This window comes from Notamacropus eugenii, chromosome 4 (genome assembly GCF_028372415.1).
Source record: "Notamacropus eugenii isolate mMacEug1 chromosome 4, mMacEug1.pri_v2, whole genome shotgun sequence".
NCBI lineage: Eukaryota > Metazoa > Chordata > Mammalia > Diprotodontia > Macropodidae > Notamacropus > Notamacropus eugenii.
The window spans coordinates 110,876,219-110,900,394 of record NC_092875.1 but is presented as its reverse complement, the minus strand read 5'-3'; the positions used below and the strand labels follow the sequence as shown (position 1 = coordinate 110,900,394).

At 38.9% G+C, this 24,176-nt stretch overlaps 1 protein-coding gene across 2 annotated transcripts in view; it reads right to left on the bottom strand.

The window, feature by feature from the left end:
* ADCY8 (adenylate cyclase 8) overlaps positions 1-1,414 on the bottom strand; it is a 387,812-nt gene extending 386,398 nt beyond the window's left edge. The window contains exon 1 of one of the 2 annotated variants that reach the window (XM_072603060.1): positions 315-1,414. In XM_072603060.1, coding sequence (XP_072459161.1) covers positions 315-1,277 — 963 coding nt within the window. In that variant the 5' untranslated portion in view covers positions 1,278-1,414. The remainder of the gene's footprint in view (positions 1-314) is intronic. The other variant, XM_072603059.1, reaches the window with a different exon arrangement.
* Between the last annotated feature and the right edge of the window lie 22,762 nt (positions 1,415-24,176).

Genomic DNA, 24,176 nt, shown 5'->3' with positions numbered 1-24,176 from the left:
ATCAACTACTTCACAGGTTCTTAATGATATCTATTGTTCTTGGTTTCTATTATAAACAGGGGCACCTCCCCTCTGACCTTTCTGGAGTGCCAAAAGCTAAGCTAGAGGTGGAGGAAGAGTGGTGATTCTGGTGGTGGGCTGAAACCGTTTAAGAGTGGTCAAATCAGCATTACTATTGATGCCTAGAATACTGGAGATGGAAGGATGATCTTAGAGGTCATTTAGTCCACTCCGTCACTCAGTCAAGAATACACTGATAAACAACCTCGAGGCTCCCCAGAAGCCAGAGGCAGGGAAGGGATAGGGGGAGGTACCTGGTTGATGGAATTCACCGCCAAACGGGGGTGAATTAGCTCCAGGACGATCTGCACTAGAGATGTGACCAGCCCCGCGAGGATGGCCCAGGTGAGGGGCAGCGGCAGCATGCTGTAGGTGGCGAAGAGAGTGAAAAGTACATAGCCAATGCCATCCCCGAGGAGCCCGTAGCCCAGACCCGCGGCCAAGATCTGAGTCGTCATGGCCACCCAGGTCACCAGCCCGCTGTACTGTAGGTACGTGTAGGAAGTGGTGTCCTTCCTGACCACCACCAGAGCACAGATGATCACCTCGATGCCTGTAAAGAAGCCCAAAAGAATGCCCTTAAGGGGGTCCATGGGGGCCGATGCCAGGGTCAGGTGGAGCACGAGCAAGGTCAGTTTGGTCAACACGTCCAAGATGTTCATGACCACCTCGGACTTGCGCCGCTGTCCCAGGAAATAGCGCTGATAAAGGCGCTCCAGGTCCCGGGACTTAAAGGAGTTTCTCAGGGTGGGGAAGATCACCCCTCGGTAGGTGTAACCCCAATTAAGAAAGAAATCCGAGTTACTGGGAGCACAGTCTAGGTGCAGAAAACCCAGGTCACCGCTGCTGCCCCTCCGCTCCGGGAAGACTTTGGTGGGACCACCCCCGTTGTTGTGACCGCCCTTCCCGGCCGAGCCCAGCCGCCCAGCCTGACCCAAAGGGTAGAGGGGGAGGGCTGGGGCTTGCTGGAGGTGGGGCGCGTGGTGGTTGGGGCCAGGCTCGCTGGTCTTGCCGTTCCCGCCGCAGACGCCGCTCTGGTGGATAAAGCGCTGCTCGGTGATGTGCCGCACCGCGGTCTGCCACAGCAGCCTCTGGGGTCGTGAGCCACCGCCAGCGCCGCTGCAGCTCCCCCCGCTGCCGCCGCTGGCCGGGGGTGTTGGGTTAATGGTGTAGAGTTCTTCCGTGCTGCTCAAGCAGCGCACATCGGATAACTCCATAGTGCTTGGCCCTGAGGAGCCCGGAGGCAGAGAAGGGAAGGTGGCGGAGCGCCCCAGGGGGTGGGTGGGAGTTGCTTTATATTTAAAAAAGAAAGAACGAAAGAAAAAGAAACCAGAGTAGTGGAGAAAGGGCGCTAAGCTCTAGTCTAGCCTACCGCTGTCCTTTCGTCCTCGGAAGGTGACGCCAGGGAGGGCGATTATGATCCAGTCTTTAGTGGTAAGGGGAGCCTGGAGGAACGCAGAACCTATCTTTGCACGCTGTACGCGCCAGCGCCAAGAATTGCACTTCCCTCTTCCTCCTCCTTCTCTTCCTCTAGCCTCCTCACTTTGGCGCGAGGCGGCCCCGGCTATTTGCGGAGCCCGGGGCTCTCCGAGGCACTGCCTCCAGGGCTTGTCTCAGCTGGGAATCCTTTGCTCCTAGAGAGCCACCCAGGCACCTGAAAGCTACCGCTACCGCTGCCGCCGCCGCCGTCGCCGCCGCCGCCGCTGCTTCTGTTGTGCGCCAGGCTGGTCTGTCCGCAGCCGTGGTCTCCCAGCCGCCCACGGCACTGCTGCATCCTTTGAAAAATGGGGGCTTTTTTGGGGGTGTCCGGTGGATGGTGGGAAGTTCCTAGCGGCCGCTGGGGCAGCGCACATCGGAGAACTCCATTCAGTGGGAATGGGAAACCAGGCTGACCAGATGGGAAGGGGAGAGGAGGAGTATGGGGGACGGAGGCAGGGGAGGGGGTGGCTGCGCGTCCCACAGGAGCGATCGGAAGGGAGGTGGGCGCTGGGCTAGTAAATCATAAAGCAGTTAATTGGTGAGAGGGAGGCTGCAGCTGGTCGCTCCTCAGTTCCCTTCCCTACCCTCCTCTTTCTGCGCGAGGGTAGTTAGGGCAATACCAGGTCTGGCTGTTTGTTTCCTGGGGTAAAGGGGGTGGGGGAGGAGGAAGGGTGGAGAGGATGGGGGCGGTTCCCATACTCCTGGCTCTTCTATAAGGAGAAGTGAAGGACTCCACTTGCGGTTTCGAGGACTCAAGTCAACCTATTCTATTCCCCTTCAATTGGTACTCTTGGATCCATTAAGCCAGAAAGAAAAAAAAAAGGAGAAGGTGAGAGGGGGAAGCAGGGAAAGAGGGGAGGAGCAAGGAGGGGGAAGGGGGGGAGGAGGAAGAGCCCTGATTGTCTTCAAAGCAAACTGGCCCAAGAAAGAATGAACTAGGATTGTCCAGAATTCAGTTGTCTAGACCACGGCCTTGAGAAACCGAATAGGATGTGGGATGGGATTGGGTGATGGAGAGAGTGAAAGTCATAGCGAGGAGAAAAGGAAGAAACTTGGGGATAACAACAGCGATGTCCCTAGCTCTAGGAAGCAAATGTGCTGCTAAATTTACTAGTTTAAAAGAACATTTGAAGGGAAAACGCAACCATTAGTAATATCCAACGAGGTCTTTGGGAACAGAACAGCCTAAAAACTCTAAAAGCGGCAGAGGAAGGAAAAAGTCTTACAGAAAAACTAAATCAAGGTCTCAAGGAAGTTGGGCATTTTCCCTAAATCTCTTTTCGATCTCTCACAAGCTTGAGTGGAAGAAGAGAAATGGCATGTCTGCACCCAGAGCACACTTCCCTGGGGAAATTGATCAATGAGCAAGGACTCTGGGCTTTCCTTCTGAGACTTAAAATCCAACTTCTCAGTCTGGCAAGCGGCTTGTTATTCCCCCACTTTTGAGCGTCAGAGGTGGCTATTGGCTGCAAGGTGTGAAGTCCCGAGGATTCTAGCTTGTCTCCAACTCTGCCTAGAAGATCCTCTTTTCCCAGTCAGAGTGGAGGGAAAGATTCGTAATTCAACAAAAATCTCCTCATGCCCTGGCTCCTGCCCTCACCTTCCCGTCTTGTTCTTGGAAAACGCAAAAGCACAGATTTCCAACTGGGACCCCTGGGAACAGCAAATTACTTCCTGTTCTTGAATGAGGAATACCCCTCTTATGTAGTCCCCTGGAAAACTCAAGGGGAAAACTTGGGATCAAGTCTTGCTTTTGTCACATCCTGTCTGTGTGATCCTGGACAAGTCACTTCACCTTTCAATGCTTTAGGCAACTCAGTATCTGTATATGTGTCTTCTCTCTCTTACAGATTTATATATAAATACATATATGTGTATATATGTGTGTGTATGTATGTGTATAAGTATGTATGTATACATATACACACACATATATGATGTTGACTTGCATTGGTAGAAACTGTTTTCCAGCTCTTAAACAGGTTCGGTTTATGCACATAAAAAATAAAGGATCAGACAGTCTCTGGGAGTCACTTTATTACTTTATTATTCAAGGGAAATGGTGTTGAAAGAACTCCTTAAGTGGTCAGGTGTTGGCCCTCTACGACATTAGACAGACGCGTGCTCAGAAGTTATATCAGAAGTTATATATCGGGTAAGATATTTCAGGTGACTCCTTCCAGCTTTTCCCAGAGCAGTGACAAGCATAGCCTCAGTGATCTCAGCGCAACCCCAATGCCTAAGGCCAGTGGAATGCAGTTTTCCTGCGCTCCTACCGGCAGGCTGGGAGACCCTAAGGATTCCTGTTTGCTGCAGAGGGCGCACCAGCAGTTCAGATTCTGAGAAAGTGAAGCAGCTTCAGTCACTTTCACAGCTGCTGCTGCTGCTGCTGTCTCCTACTGCTTAACCAGAAGAGACAGGGACTGCACTGTCATCTGAAGCCTAGAGACGTCAGGTTCAAGCATCTTTCCCACTCCCCTGTTGGCAAAAATGATCACCTACCTTGCCCCATCAGGCCTCCCTCATCTCCTAAAGGAGTGACCTTCCTATAACCTAAGGGAGCAATTCACCTCCTCTGCAGTCCTGGAGAAAAGAGGATTGATGACATTGGACAGGGCACCCCCTTAAATTCTTGAATTGTCTGTCCTCTAGTCTCTAGGTGTATGCTCCCCTGTTATGTGTTTCTTTCCCTTGTAGATGAGTTTCAGATCAGACTGTAAGGAGCCTGAAGATTTAAGGCAATGAGCACCTATGTCTTGAGAATTCAATATTTTTAAAGCACCTACTGTATGCAGAATACTATGCTGGAGGAGATAAGATTCGTGAAGCTTACTACAGTCTAATGGGGGCAACTTGTACACAAATAACCATAAATGCAGAATGCTCAATAAGTACATTAGAAAATCCCTAAAACAATGAGCTACATAGTGTGGAAAGAGAGGAGAGAAATGTCCACATTTTCCCTTTCCTTAAATTGTGACCTGGGATTTGTCAGATACCAAGGAAACACTAAAGAAGTCAGCTTTGATTCCAATCCTTTGGAAATTTAACTGGGCTCTCTCACTGCTCCCAAAATAATATTAATGTTATAATAATAATATAATATATATAATATTAATAATAATATCAGGACAGAGGTTTGCCTAATTACCTTTTCTATCTCAATCCTATCCAAAAGATGAAATAATAAATATTTTCTCAGGAAAGAAAGGCATTCTGTTTTTATTCATACATAATATACATACTTGTGTTATTCTTACAAAGATCTCAAAGAAGTTGTAACAGAGCCTAATTTTGACAAAGAATATGTGGACATTTAAAGAGGGGAGGGAAGCTGCATTTTGCTTTCCCCATTTTTGAACCAGTATTCAAAATGAGGATTTACAGTGTTTCCATTTTGCTTTATTTACAGAGAGGCAAGTATTACAAAAAAAGAAAAGTAATCCTCATTGGATTGTTGTGAAAAGAGTTCACTAGAGAAATATGAGTTATTATTAAATGTGAATTATTATACACTTCCCTGCTCATCTAGAGAAATTGATTCACTTCTCCAGCTAGTTCTGGTACATTCCATCAATTCCCCCTCCCCCCAAGGCTTCTATGCTAAGTGGGCACATTAGCAACTTCGGCAAAGAAATAGACCTCTTTTTCACTACCTGAGGAGGTGGAAGAGTGTGTAGATTTAGCCTAAATAAAGCACAGGTTTGAATTCAGATGGACCTTGCCATATTCAGATGTTTCTCCAACAAGAATATTCCTGTCAGTATGATTTCCCAAGCATTAAAAAGAATGAATGCAAATTAATGAGTTGATACGTAATCCAATAAAAAAAAATGGTCCAAGATGATGAATTAACAGAGCAACCTGAAGAAAGTCAAGGAATTTCATGATCTTAGAGTGAATCAGTGTAGAGCAAGGTGGAAATATCTCTTAAAATGAACCTAGATTTCCCCTTTTGCAGTGTTAGATTTTAATAGTTTTAAAATAATACACACAGGGTATAGTTGTATAAATAGAGTTTCACTTAATGGTTATCAAGGCACTTATTCCATGAATAGAATCTTCAAGTAGGAAGGCTGTAGCTCAGGGGTCCCTACATCCAAATGCATACCAAGCTTCAATCAGATTTCCAGACTAGAATCTGTGAAACAATATCTATTGTCTCAATAAACAAACCTGCCTTCTGTAGACAAAATTGATAATATGTGCTGCGTGTATATTGACAAATTTCTTTAGCCTCTGGAAGACTTGGCTCCAAGTCCCACCTCAGATAATATTGACCATGTGACCCTTAAACTCTCAGTATCCCCAGGTAACTCTTAAGAGTACAAATTTAAAAGAAGCAGATAGTCTGTATCGATGAAAGTCATTTTCAGTGAAGATAGTTTCCTAGACAGTTACAGGATGCCAGATATACATGTATGAATGTATACAGACACAGGCACAGACACATATATAAACTTTTCAAATATATGCAGATGCTGTTGAAAATAAAGCATAAAATATGCATTCACTCAATCAACATTCATTTGGTATTAATGAATTCATGGTAGTTATCTGTCATATATTTCACAGAATCTCAGAACTGGAAGGAATTTTACTAGCCACCTAGTCTAATCAATACTTGGAAAAGAATCCCTTCTAGAATCTCCCCAACAAGTAGTAATTCGTATTGTGTTTAAAGAGCTTCTTTAAGGTAGCCCATTCTACTTTGGAAGAGCTTTGGACTCTTTCATATCAAGTCTAAATTTGCCCTTTGGCTGTTTCCTTCATCTACTGAATAGACATGTATTAAGCATGTACTAAGTGCTATCCTGATGTAGTAAGACTTAGCCTATAGTTACTGAAGAAGGAAATGGCAAACCACTCCAGTATCTTTGCTAAGAAAACCACGAATGGGGTCACAAAGAGTCAGATATGATTGAATATGACAGAACAACAATTTAGGAAAATTAATACTTTAAGTATTTACCTCACAGGGCTAATATGTAAAATATTATCTAAATGGACATCTGGCCTCAGACACTTATTAGCTGCGTGATCCTGGGCAAGTCACTTAACCCTATTTGCCTCAGTTTCCTTGTCTGTAAAGTGATCTGGAGAAGGAAATGGCAAGTCACTCCAGTGTCTTTGCCAAGAAAATTGCAAATGCGTTCACATAGAGTTGAATGTGACAGAAAATAACTGAACAACAACAAAGTTAGAGAGCCAGTATATGTGAAACACGGGACTTGAACCCAAGTCTTCCTAGCTCCCAAAATAGCTCTTTATTCACTGCTCTATCATGCTTCTCAGTGCCTTTAGCCAACTTTTGGAATGATGAATTTCAGAAACAGTTGTTTATCTGTATTGATAGAGGAAGTTCCCCACATATCTCCCTACACAGATAAAATCTCTGTCCAGGAAAAAAAAATGCAAGTTACTATATTAGGAAGAGAGGCAAAATGAATCAGTGCCTATGGTCGTGATCATGTGGCAAATGACATTTTAAAAAAATAATTAAAAAGAACCTTTCTTACTTAGCAAAGTTGGAAATCACTGGTATAGTCCAATTCTTGACTAGAACTTCCGCCTGTCCCTACAAAACTCTTCAACCTTCTTCATAAATATTTTCAGTGATGGAGAGCATACCTTGCCAGGCAATCTATTCTACTTTCAGGCACATTTGATTTTTAGAAAGATTTTCCATATTAAACACATCTTCTTTACAACTACTAATTCTACTTTTGCTCTCTGAGGCCAAGGCTCTAAAGCTCTTCCTCATTTTTATGGTAGGGTATGGGAGAATCAAGTATTTTGAATCATAAATTAAGAGCTAAGAGGCCATCCAATCCAACCCCACCCCCCATTTTATAGATGAGGAAGTTGAAATCCAGGGAAGTTCATTGATTTGTCAGGGTCACACAGGTAATAAATACCTAAATGGAATTTGAAATGAGAATTTTTCACCTCTAAGTTCAGTGTCCTCTCTAATATTCCTCACTGGTTTCCCTGCTTGATTCTCCATTATTTTTATAAACAAAGCTAAGAAATATTCCTTATATTTTCCCACTCATTTTAAAATGCCTCATGGATTACAGTAGTATTTATGTTGTTCAAAATATTAGTCTTAATAAATCTTCAAACACAAATGCAATAAGCACGTTTTATTAACTTGTTTTTCAGTTATGTCCCATGTGTGACCCTGGGCAAGTCACTAGACCCTGTGATCTCATTTGGGTTTTTCTTGCAGAGATATTTTAGTAGTTTGCCACGTCCTTTCTCCATTTCATTTTATAAATTAGGAACTGAGGTAAACAGGATTAAGTGACTTGTCCAGAGTCACACAGCTAGTATATCTCTGAGGCCAGATTTGAACTTATGAGGATGTGTCTTTCTGCATCCAAGTCCAGTGTTCTATTCACTTCGCCACCTAGCTGCCCAAAGTAACCACATAGTATCACTGATAAATAAACATTTCCCCCCACCTGCTGGTTAATGGTAAAAAGTAAGTACATCTGAGGGTCATGGCATCTGCAAAAGCATGGCCCACTTTGCACCAAGACATGTGGAGACTCAGACCTCCATCTAACCCATTAAATTAATCAAGAAATAGACTATAATTTGTCCTGTCTTCAAACACTGTTTTTCTTTTAGCACAAGAATGAGGACTTTTGGTAGTAAGTTTGGTGAGCTAGCAAAAATTTGCCTATGCCATGTGAGTTCTGACTTAATATTATTCAAAAGCAACTGTAATGTCAACACACTTTGTAAGGAGTTCCATAGTAATGCCTATTTATTCATCCATGCATTCATTCAATAAACATTTGTTAGTGAAAGGTGTGGTGTGGGGGGTTATGGGTAGAGGGGAGGCAAAGATAAATATTACATACTATCTTCGTCCTAGGAGATAGGATCTAGCTTCCTCCAATTTGTCCATAGGCAAACATTAATTTACGTCTGATTTTCCATAAATAGAATCTTGATTCAGGTTTTGAAGAATGCTGCAAGCTGACAGGACCAGGCCCTTATCTAAGAGGGAAAAAAATAGAAATGTACATAAAAACAGAATTTAGCAAGCAGGTAAGTAGCAATTAAAAATAATTTAGCAAAAGGTTATTATATGAGAGCCACTATTCTAGGGTCTAGATATATAATTTAAACAGGCCTTGGCCACAAGGAATTTACATTTGAATGACTGAAGAATCTATTATCCTTGATAGGGCTATTCAAATGTGCCTGATTTAACTTGCCCTGGACTGGTTCATAGGTAAGAGGCTCCAGATTCCCTTTGTCTACCACAGTATAAAAGAGCAAAGACACTAACCTTCTTAGGTCATTCTTATTAGGGTCCAGAATCTTCTAGAGCTGGTTTAATAGATTGCCATTTCATGTGTGATTTCATTCCTGAGAACTCATCTAAGCCTAAAAACCCAAGGGTAGTGATGAGAAAGACATCTCTTTGCCCCTTTTTGTAGATGAGAGAGTGCATGTTCCATCTCTTGTTTGCATGACAAATTAGAGGTGAATATATTGGCTTCCTATTCTTTGACATCCAGAACCATATTAACTCAAAGACTTTGAGGTATAGGGTGTATTCAGGAAAGACTAGCATTTCTTGTGTTGTAAGGGCTGCCAAATTTTTCAGGGCTACTTTCTGCCTTTGTTGCTTTCCTGATTCACCAAACTTTCTCCTGTGGCTCTAAGAAGCTGTAGCAGTGCAGTGGACATACCCTGGTTTCAGCATATTGGCTTAACCAAGTTTAGGATAACTAAGGGGCTCAAACCCAACTGTAAGTAAGGGGAGGGAGGTATCTACCCCAAGCAAGTGAAGACTTCCCCTAGTAGAATGGGTGGATGAGGACAATTTTTCCCAGCAGCTGTGAAGGCAGTTGAAGGAGGCACTGCGGAGTGCTTAGAATTTGGTTAGACATCAGAGATGGCAAGGTCATCCACTGCATCTCTACCCATCTGTGTCTAATGTTTCAGTAAGCACCTCAACATACACAGGGACGGAGCAGGGGCTGCTATCACAGGTTCTTAGATATGCATTCGTAAAAGGAAAGGCAACTTTTGAGGGCTTAACAATCACTTTAATCAAGCACATATATCATTCACCTACTTCAGGGGAGTCAGCACCCTGTACATCAAAGAAAATACAGAGAAATTAAAAGTCAACAGACATGGCTTCCTCTGCCTGAATTCAACAGACAGTTTCCACTGTCTGACCATATTTAGCAGAGAGAGAAGTACAACATCTGGGTTCTCAAAGCCAGGGGGCTGCTTAGCAGTTTTCCAGAGTCCTCATCTGGCCAAACAAACGCTTCCAGTAAGTAAGCCCCAAAGTAATCAACAGACATGGCTTCCTCTGCCTGACCATAATTCAACAGACAGGTACAGCTTTCTGACCATAGTTACTAGAGAGGGAAGCATGCCATCTGGGTTCTCAAAACTGAGGAACTCTTTAGTGGCTTCCCACAGTCCTCATTTGACCAAATAAACACTTACAAAAACTAAGCCCCAAAATAAAACCTCACCCTCAGAATTTTTATACACTTCTTAGAGCCAGAGGGCATCACATCCCTGGAGAGCCAGTGCCTCATTAACAAAAAGCGTGGACCTTCTTACAAATCTTCTCTGGGTGGGAAAGATCCTCCCTAGTCACATTCAAATAGAGGCATTATACTTCTTGATTGTAGCAAAACAAAACCAGTAAAAGACCCTATTTTACTTGCCCTTGCACTATCGCCTGTCCTCTTGACTCTATCCTGCCACTGGACTATGCTGACTCTGAAAGAGAGAGTGAGGCCAGTGATTTTGTGCAACTCTGGCTCACTTAAATCTGATTTATGCACGAATCAGAGGACATCATCCAAATCATTTTACTATTTGATTTTGCACTCAGTGCAGACTTTGAAACTGAGATGCAATAAAGTATGGATCAATTTTCTGCTGTTTGTGCTAATTTTGGCCTCACAATTAACACCAAGGAAACACAGGTGCTCCACCAGCCAGTACAATGCCAGGCATATGTGAAATCATCAGTCACAGAAGACAGAGAAGTTTTGAATACTGTGGATAAGTTCACTTTCCTTGGCACGTACTTACTGATAATAAGGTTGACACGTGTATTGCCAGAGCTAGCTTAGTGTCTGAGAAACTCTGAAGGAAAGTGTGGGAGAAGTATTAGACTGCATACCAAACGACTAAAGAGAGGTTGTGCTCATCTCGTTGTATGCCTGGGCAACCTGGACAGTATAGCAGTGCCATGCTGGGAAACTCAATTGTTTCTATTTGAATTGTCTTAGGGAGATTCTGAAGATTATCCAGCAGGATAAAGTACCAGACCCTGAGATCCTCTCTCAAACTAAACAGCCAAACATTCAAATTCTACTTCAGAGAGCACAAATCTGATGGGCTGACCATGTTGTTTAAGTGCAGAATGTAAATTTGACTAGAAGACTACTTTATGGAGAACTCACACAAGGCAAGTGATCACATGGTGGAAAGAAAAAAGAGATACAAGGAAACTCTCAAAGTCTCTCTGAAGAACTTTGCAATTGACTGTGTGACATGGAAGACACTGGCAAAGGACTGCCCAGCATGGTGTACCCACATCAAAGAAGGCACTGTGTTCTATGATCAAAGCAGAATTGCAGTAGCTTAAAGGAAATGTGAGATGCACAAATTTAGAAAATCCACCCCAAATGTTCGTATGGATTACTTGTGCCTAACCTTTGGTAGAGCCTTCCAAACTTATGTTGGTCTGATCAGCCACAGTGAGACACATTGAAACTTGACTCCAACATAGTGATGTCATTTTGAGAAGAAAGGACAATAACCAATCAACTCAAAGACTTAACTGTAAAGATCATCGTCCAAATTGTAATATTAAGAGAAATGCACATCAAAACAATAGTGAGGCTTTACCTCAGATCCTGAAAACTGGAAAAAATTATCAATATAGACAATAGTTTGAGTGGCAGCAGAAAAAAAATAATTAGAACAATAGTTTCTTATATACTTTGCTTAAACCAGAGTTCATGATATATCTTAAAGGGAGTGAATTTTTGACAAATAAAATGAATGGACACTCTGTTTCAGCTTCTCATGTTATCTAGCCGCCTACCCAGACCATCTCAGTCTCTCTCCCTGTCACTGCATACTTACTACCATACCTGTCCACCCTTACCTCTGCCCCCCACCCCATTCCACCTCTTTAGAACAAAACTCCCTTTTGGGGTCATTGTTTTCATATATGTAATGTCTTTACCTATTGAATATAAGATTCTTGAGGTCAGGGACTGTCTTTTATTTGAAAATAAGTTTTTCTTAATAACTATGTTTATATTACCCAATTTTACCCAAGTATACCTTCCCCTCTTCCTCCTTGAAAGCCGTTCCATAGTATTTAGAGAGACGAAAAGGAGAGAGAAGGGAAAATCAACATAAATGATCAATATAATTAAAATTTTTGAAAAGATGTGGGTGGCATATAACACTTGTGGACCTCCTACCTCTACAAAAGGGTGGGGTAGGGTTATCTTCACATCCCTCATCTTTCAATCATGATTGTTCTTTATAATTTTGCTACATTTATTTATGATTTTATGTGTCTGTCGTTGATCTCTTTGTTTGCTTTGTTGTAATCAGTGTGTATATTGTTTTCTTGTTGGCTTACTTCATTCTATCAGATTATATTAAGTCTTTCAATGCTTCTCTCTACTCAACATGTCAGTAGTTTCTTACAACACAAAAATAACCCATTACAATCATTAGTCACAATTTGATAAGTTACTTCCCCATTGATGGCATCCCAAATTAATGTTCCCAACTCATTACCATCACAAAAAATAGTGTTACTATAATTTCTTTTTGTATACATGGGGACTTTCATCTTATCAATGACTTTCTTAGGGTAAGAACCCAGTCTTGGAATTTGGTTTCAAAGACTATGGACATTTTAGCCACTTGATTTGCATAATTCCAAATCACTTTTTAAAATAATTATACCATTTCACAGTTCTACCAACAATTTAACAAGGTATGTATCATTCCACTGAAACTATTGCCATTTTGGGTCATTTTTCTCCCAGTTAGCGGGATCTGAGGTGAAACCTCAGTGTTGCTTGATGCGTATTTCTCTTAGTGTTAGTGATTTGGACAGTTCTTTCATGTGGTTGTTAATAGTTTGAATTTGTTTCTTTTGAGAACTGTTCATTCATATCCCTTGACCATGTATCTACTGAAGAATAGCTTTTGAAAATACACACATATACATACATAGGTATAAATATATATATTATGTTACGTATGTATATTTTGGCTGATTAATCATTAGTATTTATACAATACTTTAAGATTTGAAAAACACTATATGTGTATATTTTCTCTTATTTGATCCTCACAAAAATCCTGTGAGTTAGCGCTATTATTACGCTTATTCTTTAGATAAGGAAAGTGAATCTGATAGCAGCACAGCCAGTAAGTGTCCGAAGCAGGATTTCAACTCACTTCTTCCTAACTCCAAGGCTAGTGCTCTATGTACTACCACTTAGCTGACTTTTATGAGAGAAACATGATATAATTTTGCCCCATTTTTCAACTTTCTTTCTTAACCTAGGAGCATTCATTTTATTTATGCAGTTTTTTCAGTTTTATGTCATCAAATTTATTTTTCAATTGCATATATGTGTGTGTGTGTATATATATGCATATATATATGCATATATATATATATATGCATATATATATTTCCTATCCATAGCTGTAAGAAGCCTATGATCAACCTCTCATTCAGGTATTTTTGTGAAATGATATTTAATATTGTCACCTAATAGACTGTATCATAGAATATGGACTAAGGTATTGTTCAAGGTCAAATTTCTGCCAGATTCCTTTCTAGTTTTCCCAACAGTTTTTTTTTAAAGAACTCCTATAGGGAGTTTATGTTAAACTGGTTTACATAAACTAAATAGTTTATGTGATCTGATTTATTGAACGTTGGATTGTTGAGTTGCACGATTTCTGATTCTCTTTGTCTAGTCTATTTCACCAATCTGTCTATTTTGTAATCATTACTAGATAGTTTCGATGGCTGCTGCTTTATAAGACAGGTTGAGTTCTGGAGGTTTGATCTCTCCCTTCATTCCTACCTCCTTTAATCTTCGAGGCTTTGCATTTTTCCAGATGAATTTTATTATATTATTGAATTTTATGAAGTGTCCCTTTGATAGTTTGATTGGTAAAGCATCAAAAATGTAAGTTAACTTTTGTAATTTTCATTAAATTATCACGATCTAGCCATGAATACTAATTATTCTTTGAATATTCAGCTGTTCTGAATATTTAAGTTGTTTTTTATGTTTTTAAAGATATAACGTATCTTAATGGATATAATATATAATGCAAAATATAATATATGATAACGTAAAGATATAATAAGATGTAACTGACTCTATACAGGTATTTATGTGCTTTGATCGATTGTTCTTTAGACATTTAATGCCTTTTTAATTATTTGGAATGAGATTTCTCTTTCTATTATTGCCCCTGAGATTTTGTTATTACATAGATATATTGTTGATTTTAGGTTTATTTGTAGCATTCTGCTTTTTAGAAGCAATAATCTCATTTAGTATTATTGTTCATTACCTAGGACTTTCTAAATAAGTCTTTGTATTATCATCATTTGAGGAAGGTTTATTTCCTCTTTGTATGTCTTTACACCTTTAATTTTTGTGCCTTGTTTTATTATTACTAATAGCATTTCTAGAATGATATCAAATGATAGTGGGAAGAGTTGAAATTCTTGCTTTAGTCCTGTAATTTTTGGGAATGGTTCTGTTATATTTCTATTACATGTAATGTTTGTTTTTTTTGAAATTTAGACAGATACATTTTATGGTATTAAAAATATTTTCTATAATTTGTAGAGTTTTTTTTTAACATAAATGAGTATGGTATTGTGTCAAAAGCTTTTTCTGTATCTATTGAAACAATCATGGTTTTGAATGTTTTCATTTTTAAAATGATTAATTATGTTTATTGTTTTTCTAATGCTGTACCATCTTGGTCTCCCTGGCATATACCACTCTTTGTCATGATGAATGACATTCTGAGAAAACTGTCTTTTTTAAAAATCTTTTTGACTCTTGAAGCACTTAATAAGTGGCTTTTTGTTCATTCATTTATTCGTCTACCAATTCATTCCATTTTATTTAATTTGTGAGATGCTTTATGGTTTTTACAAAGTGCTTTGCTCATAACAACTGAAGAGTCAAGTGGTACAGTTACTAGTCTTTACAAATGGGAAAACATAGGTTTAGAAAGGATGAATGTCTTGTTCATAGACACACAAGTAGTAAATGTCAAACCTGGGACCCAAAAATCTTGACTTAAAGTCCAGTGTCCTTTTTAAAATATTTTTTTTCAGTTTCAAATTCTCTCTCTTCCTCCCCCATCCTCTGGTGTCCTTTCCATTAAGCCGGACTATTCCATCCTCTTTAGATTCTGTGGCCTGAAAGAAAATTCTTATATTGATAATAGCCAAGTTAAGGAGAAGAAACTTTTTATATCTGGCATAATGGAACTATAATTTCCAGGTTAATCTTATTACAGATTTAATATTTATAAAACCAATGTCATTTGCAAAATGCCATAGGAAACTCTTATGCTCTAAAAAAAGCATATATAAAATATTAATATGTTGAAGAAAAGACTGGCAGTTCAGGAAAGAGAAATGAAACCAGAGAGATACAGTTTCCACAGAGAAAGAGGTTGGTGGTGGTTGGGCAGAACTCCAAAGTTGGAAATCCTTATGGGAAAAAGACAGTCCCTGGAGAGTTAACTCCTGAGAAATACCAGAGGCGAACTTTCTGAGCAAGTGCTTAGGGAAAGGTCATCTATAAAGTAACTAGAATACAAATTCTAAAATGTATATAGATTAGATACATTTGAAGTGCTGCTACAGATGTAACCAAACATAAAGTATCTATGTATTACATGCTGTTTCATTTGTTTATTGGGTTGAAAAACACAGAGGAGAGAGAAATATATGAAGTTATTTTACATCTTCAGAGGGACTACTTAAATAAGACCCTGCCTCCTGGAAGGAGACTAGAGTTCATCTAAAGGAAAATAATCCTGTGGGAGGTAGGAAGAGAGGCAGAGGAGGAGGAGGAAGAAGAAAAGGCATTGCTCTCATCAGTCAGGTAAGGTCAGGGGAAAAATACCACTCTGTAAAAGGGATATCCTTCTCCCTTTAGCCCTCCTCCAACTTCCTCTTAGGAATAACTCCTAAAGTTAAAATAGGGTTGTTATTTTTTTGACTGGCATTTTGCCTAAGCTCACTCCAAGAGGAAGAACATGGTAACCAGAAAGATACTTGGACATGGAGAGACGCCTTTAACTTGGTTCCCAACTTTACCAGCCCTTTAGCCTTGTGTAAGCCTCTTCTGTTGTATGAACGTTAGTTTTCTCATTGGTACATATGATCAGAGAGGCATTCAACAGGAATGTCTATATTGTTACATCTTTCAAAGAACATAGTGTCATTTTGACACATGCGTGGGGCGTACCTTGAGAGAGGCTTAAGACAACATTTTGTTCTAACAAATAAAATATTTTTTATAGTCAAACAATAAACACTGAGGGACTTGGTAATCTCTGCTTTTTTTAATAAAGTTTTATTGATGTTTTGTTTTAACATTGCAAACATTTACTCCCATTTTGTAAAAGATCTCTTGTAACAAAGGAAAACTACTGAGTTTAATAATATAATGATTTCTATCGAAAGTGCATGTTACATCTGTAGATCCCTCATCACTGTATCTTTTAAATGGGCAGAAATCTACTTTCTCTCCCTCCCACTCCCCCAATCCCAAAGCAAATTTTATAACAAACATCCATAGTCATATTTATTATGGCTATATGATCTATAATTTAAGTATGAATATATGTATGAATATGTGTGAATATATGAATGAATACATGTATATACATGTATGAACACATGTATATACATGTACACATACTTATAGATGTACATATCTATGTGTATACATGTATATATGTGTGTGTACATATATACACACATGTGTGTGTGTGTGTATGGATAGATATGGTTCATTCTCAATCCTAAATCCAATATTCTGTAATGACTAGTATGTTTCACCATGGGTCTTCTATAACCATAAATGGTCATTTATTGATCATAAATCTTGCAGCTTTCAAAGGTGTTTGCTTTTACAGTGTTGTTTTCCTTGTACAAATTGTTCTTCTGGTTATATTAATTTCATTCTTCATTAGCTTATAAAAATCACCAAAATCATTTGTTTTTATAATACTGATGTTCTGATGAAGATTATTATCCTGGTTCTGCTCATTTCACTCTGCATCAGTTCACGTAAATCTTTTCATGTCCTTTTGAAGTTATCTATTTACTCATTTCTTGACATCTTTCTGTCAACATTTTGATGTGTTTTTACTGTGTGTGTTGCCTGCAAAAGTCTCTCTTTTCTTTTAATATCCTCATTATGAATGCTATCCTTGTACAGATCATTCTCATAAATATTTTATATATAGAAGAAAGTAGGTGTGTTACTTGTTTCTGACATTCTCTTGGTCAATTTTTTAAGTTTTTGTTTGTTTGTATAATAAAAAAATCCATAAGCATGAAACAGTATTGTCACTGAAACTGGGTATATATTTACATTTATCTATTTATAATCTCATTTAGCCCTCATAACAAAATAAACATTATTCTTATAATATCCATTCTAGTCCAATCTTTTTATAGTATAAATGTAGACAATGAAGGACAGAGAAGTGAATTGAATTGTCTAAGGTCATACAGGTAGTAAAAGGCAGAGTGAGGATTTGAACATATATCTCCTGACTCCAAATCCAGTGTTTTTTATTCTAAGTCAGGGTTTATTGTTATTGTCATATTTCTTTTCTTGGCATGTATGCCAACTATTTGCTGACTAACTTAGTTTTTCATTCTCCCAGTTACTTATGGCAACTTATTTTCATCAATGAGACTTCTATATGAGATTCTTATAAATGGTGTTGATATCACTTCCTTGATTCATATCCATATCCCTAAGATATTGTCAAGTTGACATTATCTTAATTGTAAACCTCGAACAAAAACTCATTTCAATCTTTTTTTTATCTAGCCTCATATTAATTTCAATCTTTGCTCTAACAAGTAAACAGTCTTAACTATACACAGAAAGATTGAGAAATGGTTCCCATACTAGTAATATGTACATCTATAACTAGTGACTATCCAAAATATAATCAAATTCACTGTCATAATATTGATATTCCTTTTGACCATTGCCTTTAAATTATTTTTACAAAGATAATATTCAAGTTTTTTAGGTGTGAGGGTCTCGCATAGCCTATAACTCTTTGGCCTTTCTCATTGCTTATTTCTGAGGCATATTTATACTATATATACATATACATACATACACACATGTATACATACACATATACATACATGTATTCATATGCACATACACACATATATATGTATATATTCCCTGCCCTTGTCTGTGTCCATCTTTGCATTGAAGTCACTGAATAACCTGCCTACGTATGTGCTGTTCAGACAAGGTAAAGAAAATCACCCAACTGTACTGAGAGGGTCTATTACAAATTTATATTAAATATCCTTAATTGGGCCCTGTCTACTCCTTGGCAATCCCACTATACCTCCCTTATCATGTTACTATCCTACTCTCCACAGCTGCTCTTCCAAACTTTCTCATCCCTTCTAAAACCTCCCATGGCTTCACCCACTCTCTCAGTTGATAACTTTGCCTCATATTTTACAGAAAAAAATCAGGTCATTTGTCATGAATCCCTCTCCTCTTTCTCATCTCCTATCACCCAGATACCTTCAGCCACTTTCTCCTCCTACACCCCTGTTTCACATGATGAAATGGCCTTATTCCTTACCAAGACTAAACCCTCTATCTGTGCAAGTGATCCTACTCCATTCCATCTCCTTTAATAGCTTACCTCCTGAGCCATCTTTACTCTTTCATGTATTTTCAATCTCTCCCTCTCTACTGGCTCCTTTCTCACTGCCTACAAACATTGCCATGTTTCCCCTAACTTGAAAAATAACTCTATGCCCGATTCTTCCATGCCTGGTAACTATCATCCTGTGTCTCCTCTTTCCTTTGTAGCTAAACTCCTTGAAAAGACTTTACACAATGGATGCCTCCACATTCTCTCCTCTCACTCCCTTCTTAACCCTTTATAATTTGACTTCTAACCTTATCATTCCACAAAAACTGCTCTCTTCAGTGATCCAGTGGCCTTTTATCTCTTATTTCTCCCTGGCTTCTCTGCAACTTCTGACTTTTTGATCCTTCTTTCCTCCTTGATATTCTCTTCTCTCTGGATATTAAGGATATCACCCTCTCCTGGTTTTACTTCTACCAATCTGACCACTCCTTCTCTATCTATTTTGCTGGATACTCCTCCAGATAATACCTTCTAACCAAAGATGTCCCTAAGGTTCTGCCCTGGGATCTCTTTTCCCTCTATATTACTTTGCTTGGTATTCTCATCAGCTCCCAAGGATTTAAATACCATCTTTATGCTAATGGTTCTCAAATCTCCTTTATCCTTTCCTAATTTTCTTCTGATCTCCAATCTCATATCTCTAACTGCCTTTCAGACACCTCGAACTGGATGTCCATTAGACATCTTAAACACAATATATCCAAAACAGAACTTATCCTTTCCCCCAAGCTGCTCCCCACTCCTACTTTCCATATTATTGTAGAGGTTAGCACCATTCTCTTAGTACCTCAGGTTCACAACCTAGGAATCATTTTGGATTTTTCACTCTCTTACCCCCATATCCAAGCAGTTGAGAAGACCTGTCAATTTCATCTTTGCCACATCTCCCAAATATACTCCATTCTTTCCTCTGAAACTACCACCACTCTAGTGCAGGCTCTCATCTTTTCATGACTTCTTTATTGCAATAGACTGCTAGTGGGTCACTCTGCCTCAAATTTCTCCCCCCTCTAATCTTTTGTCCATTCAACCACTGAAGTGATTTTCTTATAACACAAATCTGATTATGTCACCCACCCATCACACACACACACACACACACACACACACACACACACACACACACACACACACATACACAATAAACTGCAATGGCTTCCTATTGCCTCTAGGAACAAATATAAAGTACTCTGTCTGGCATGCAAAGCCCTTCAAAACCTATCCCTTTTCTACCTTTCTAGTTTTCTTACACATTACTCCCCAACACATACTCTTTGATCCAGCGACCCTGGCCGCCTGCCCGTTCCATGAACAAGACTCTGTCTCTTGGCTCTGGGAATTCTCTCTGGCTGCTCCTCACTTCTGGAATGCTCTCCTTCCTCTGCTCTAATTACTGACCACCCTGGCTTCCTTTAAGTCTCAACTAAAGTATCATCTTCTGCAGGAAACCTTCCCTAACCCCTCTTAATTTCATGCCTTCCCTCTGTTAATTATTTTCTCTTTATCTTGTATATAGCTTGCTTTTTTTTATATTTGTGTACATGTTGTCTCTCCCATTAGATTTTAAGCTCCTTGAGACCAGGGAATGTCTTTTACTTTTTTTGTATCCCCAGCACTTAGTACGGTGCCTAGGACATAATAGGCACTTAATAAATGTTTATTGAATTGAATTATCAAAGTATATATTGATTTAATTTGGAGATTCTTATCAGGTTATTCACATAATTTCTCTACCTCTTTAACTTCTGCATAAGCTGTAATTATCATTACTAGGGCAGTCTTTCTGCAAATACTTATAATTAGTTCTGCCATAGGAGATGATTAAATGTCCCATGAAATGATGTTTCTTGCTGCCTTTGGATGGATGATAAAAGTAATTCTCCAGACTCCTTGTTTTGTTTCTCCTGTGAGACCTTAAAAACAAGTCAGCCTTCCATTTGGCTTCCTCTTTTTGTCATCTGGTGTTATCTATAGAGAGAATGTCAAGACTAATGTAATTGAGTCCCTCCAGTATTATGTACACCCCTTGGTCACTGAAGAAATATCTCACATTTAAAGTAAATGTTTTTAGACTGTTTAAAAACCATGCGATTCTTTTGTATCTTCTGCCCATTATACTAACACTTATATCAGAAGCAGAAATTGGGAGGAAGATAACTAGTGTTGACTGTGAAAAATTCTTGTCTATTTGCTTTCATTTATATGTCATTTCAATCTAGGACCAATTGTCTATTCACTCAAAATTTAAGTACCTGCTTTAAGCAATGCACCATAATAAATTCTAGGGCATACACAACATCTCTAGGGCCTTCTCTCAGACACTACTTCCATTTTCCCCATACATGTAGTTTAAGTACATAGTTATTTGTATGTTATCTCTGAAGACAGGGTCTACCTTTCATCCTATCCCCAGTGATGATCATGCTGCCTTGTACCTAGTGATGCTTATTGACCTGACTTGATAGTATGGATTTAGATCTCTGCCCAATAACCACGTACATTTTCTCTCTCTCTCCCTTTTCATCCCCCTATCTGACATACAAACACACACAGTCACATACACACACCACCACCCACACACATTTATATTTACTGGATAAATTACTAGGAAATTAGCCAGGAGAAACAACAAGAATAATGAACATGTTGGCCATTCAATTTAATATTTAATGACTATGGCTTAAGACTTGCCTTGAAAGTTCAACAAATAGATCAAGTCACTGGTCAATTTCTTCTTTTTCCTTTGAAGATAATTAATCACTACAATAAGCACCTACTATGTGCTAGGCACTGTGCTAAGCTAAGGAAGCTAATTTTCCTATCGAGTTTTCTTAGTGCTCTAATGCATTCAATGATTACTATTTTTCTTTAATATTATTGTCCTGACCTCTAGACCTTTGGAATTATGAAAGTTTTTGAGATTAAACAACTTACTTTAGGTGATACCTTGCATTCGGAAACATTTTAAAATTTACAGAGTTCTTTCCTAACAACAAAAACTCAATGAAGTCAATGACTTTAGTGATACATTGATACTAATTATATTGTTGTTATCTCTGTTTAAAAAAATAGATGCTCAGGAAGGTTGTGGCTTGCTCCTGGTCACGTAACCAGTAAATGTCATAGCTAAGATTTGATCTCATATCTGACTTTAAGTCTAGTTATTATGTCATGCTCACTCTTCTTATAGCACTTTCATGTCCACGTATACAATTACATATATTTTGTATTAAATGAATCAAAATTTTTTTGCCATCCTTTTCAGGATGATTAGTTTGGGTTTTTAAAATAATTATACATTTTACTCAAATGTCCTGCGACTTAATGTAGTTAGTACACTGTCAATTAGGCAGAGAAGAATTTTTTTTTAGTGAATTTATCTGGTGAATTTATGTACCTTTGTTGGTCATTGGACAAAAGAGGTACTTAAATTGTATTGAGTGAATGGATAATTTGTCCTATATTGAGGTGACAAATAAATGAAGACTAATAGATGAAAATCTGTCTCAGTCCACTCTAGTCCCTCCCTCTGCTTCAATTTCTACTTCTGGTATCTGGCAGCAAAGGGAAGAGAATACCAAAGAATTACACAATTTTTTAAAATAGGGTGAAAACATTAACTCGATGATCAACAAGTACCTACTTTGAGCAAGGCTGTCTAATTAGGACATGTTGTATTTGGGTTTATCAGATGGCATGCCACTATGTACATTAAGCAGTATATTCCTGGAAGCCAAGGCAGAATCAGAGAAATGAGTGGTGGCAATGAAAAAAAAATTACATTAACAGCTACATCTCCTCTCTTGGAAAAGAATAACAACTGATGCTTCTAACTTGCAGAAGCTACAAAATATTTATTTCAACACCTCATACCCTGAACACTTATCGAGCCTTAGAAATCAATCAAATATAATTGTTTTATACTTTGAAGAGATGATAGTGAATGGCAGAAGGGTGATAAGATAAGAAATAAAATCAACTGGCTAAAGATGGAAGGAACCTTTGAGGTCTTCTAGTCCTACCCCATTTTTAAAAAAAGATACCACAACTGAGGCTTAGAGAGATCTAATGAGTCGTCACTTATCTAAATCCAAATCACTCACTTCACTACTCTGACATTTTTCTTCTTTTATTTTCCCCACTGAACATTTTCTTTCCCCAGTGCTCCCGTCATGGTGATATAGCTTTCTCTGGCTTCACATTTTCTATTCAATGCTGTCATTTCTCTCATGGGATTAGACACGTTACATCCCAATAGGAGGGGCCGAATTTCCTGACTTGCTTTATCTATTGGGCTTCCATAGGTTTTTATTGTCATCTTCATTGTGGTTTCAGGGGTACAAGAAAATGTCTCTGCTTCCCGAATGCTTCTGCTACCTATTCACCAACAACTGACTTTAATAATAATAATGATAATAACAAAGATAGACTTCCATTTCATTTGAAATTTGCGAGGCAATTTCCTCACAACCTTGTGAGGTGCATGGTAGAGTATTTATATTCTTTTTATGGATGAGGAAACTGAGACTCAGAATGGGGGTTACTTAAGATTAGAATTGTCCGTCTTTTGGTCTCAGTCCAGTCATCCATGTTCTGAGACAGAAATAGAAGAGGAAGCTGGAGATTTGAAGTCTTGTGGCTGGGCATCTAGGCAGCGCATGTGTTTGCTCTCATGTTTGAGCAGCTTCTCCCTCCTTTCATGGGAAATTGATAGAGAGGTTCATAGAATCTCCATGTGGTCAACAAGAAGGAAAAGAGAACATTTGATGGATCCTTTCAAAGTGTGTTCAGTAGATCACCCTTCCTGGCATAGGAGGTAATTCTTTTCACCACCATAATGAAGTCTCAGGGAAGCCTGGGTCCTTTCTTTGACCAAAGGACTAATAAAGCAATTGTTACACTATTCCAAAGCACATATCCTTCAATGCTGAGCCCTGTTTATCACTGAAAGTGTCCAAGAGAGCTCAGTTCAATTTTATACACACTCCATGGGATAGCCCACTGTAGGGAAATCCCCAAGCATATTTCTTGAGTTATTCATAAATCCAACCCATTCTTTATACCATATATTTTTGAGATGGATTATTTGATCATTATATTCCCATCTTGCTCCAATACCATTTCAGGTAGTGATTAGATATAGCTCAGCAAAGCCCTTGGAGTCTAGGTGTGTAAACAACTGGTACAAAAAAACCCCACTTTGAATAATAATGTAAGGATACATAGTGAGCATAGCTTCTTAGATCTTTCTGTTTCCCTTTGCAGGAAGACAGGAATTCCATGGAGCTAGGGTTGCCTTTGTACTGAGTTTGTAATCTAAACTGCCAGCCTAACACAGATGTTGGTGATCTTATGGCCCTTGAAATATTATTAGTATTTTATCATGGATAGGTCTTGTTCCTTGCTATCTCATCTTCCTAGCTAACCCTTCCTAATATTACTAAAGTGTTAAGGAAAAACAAAGAGGAAAATGAGGAAAGGGAAAAGGAAGTATGAGAGGCCAGAAACTAAGCAGCATATTAATATAGCTAGATGTGCCTGTCAGTGTCAGTAAGGTAAGTGGTAAAGCTCAAAGGGGAAATTACTCCCTCCATTGACTGCAGCCTTTGGAA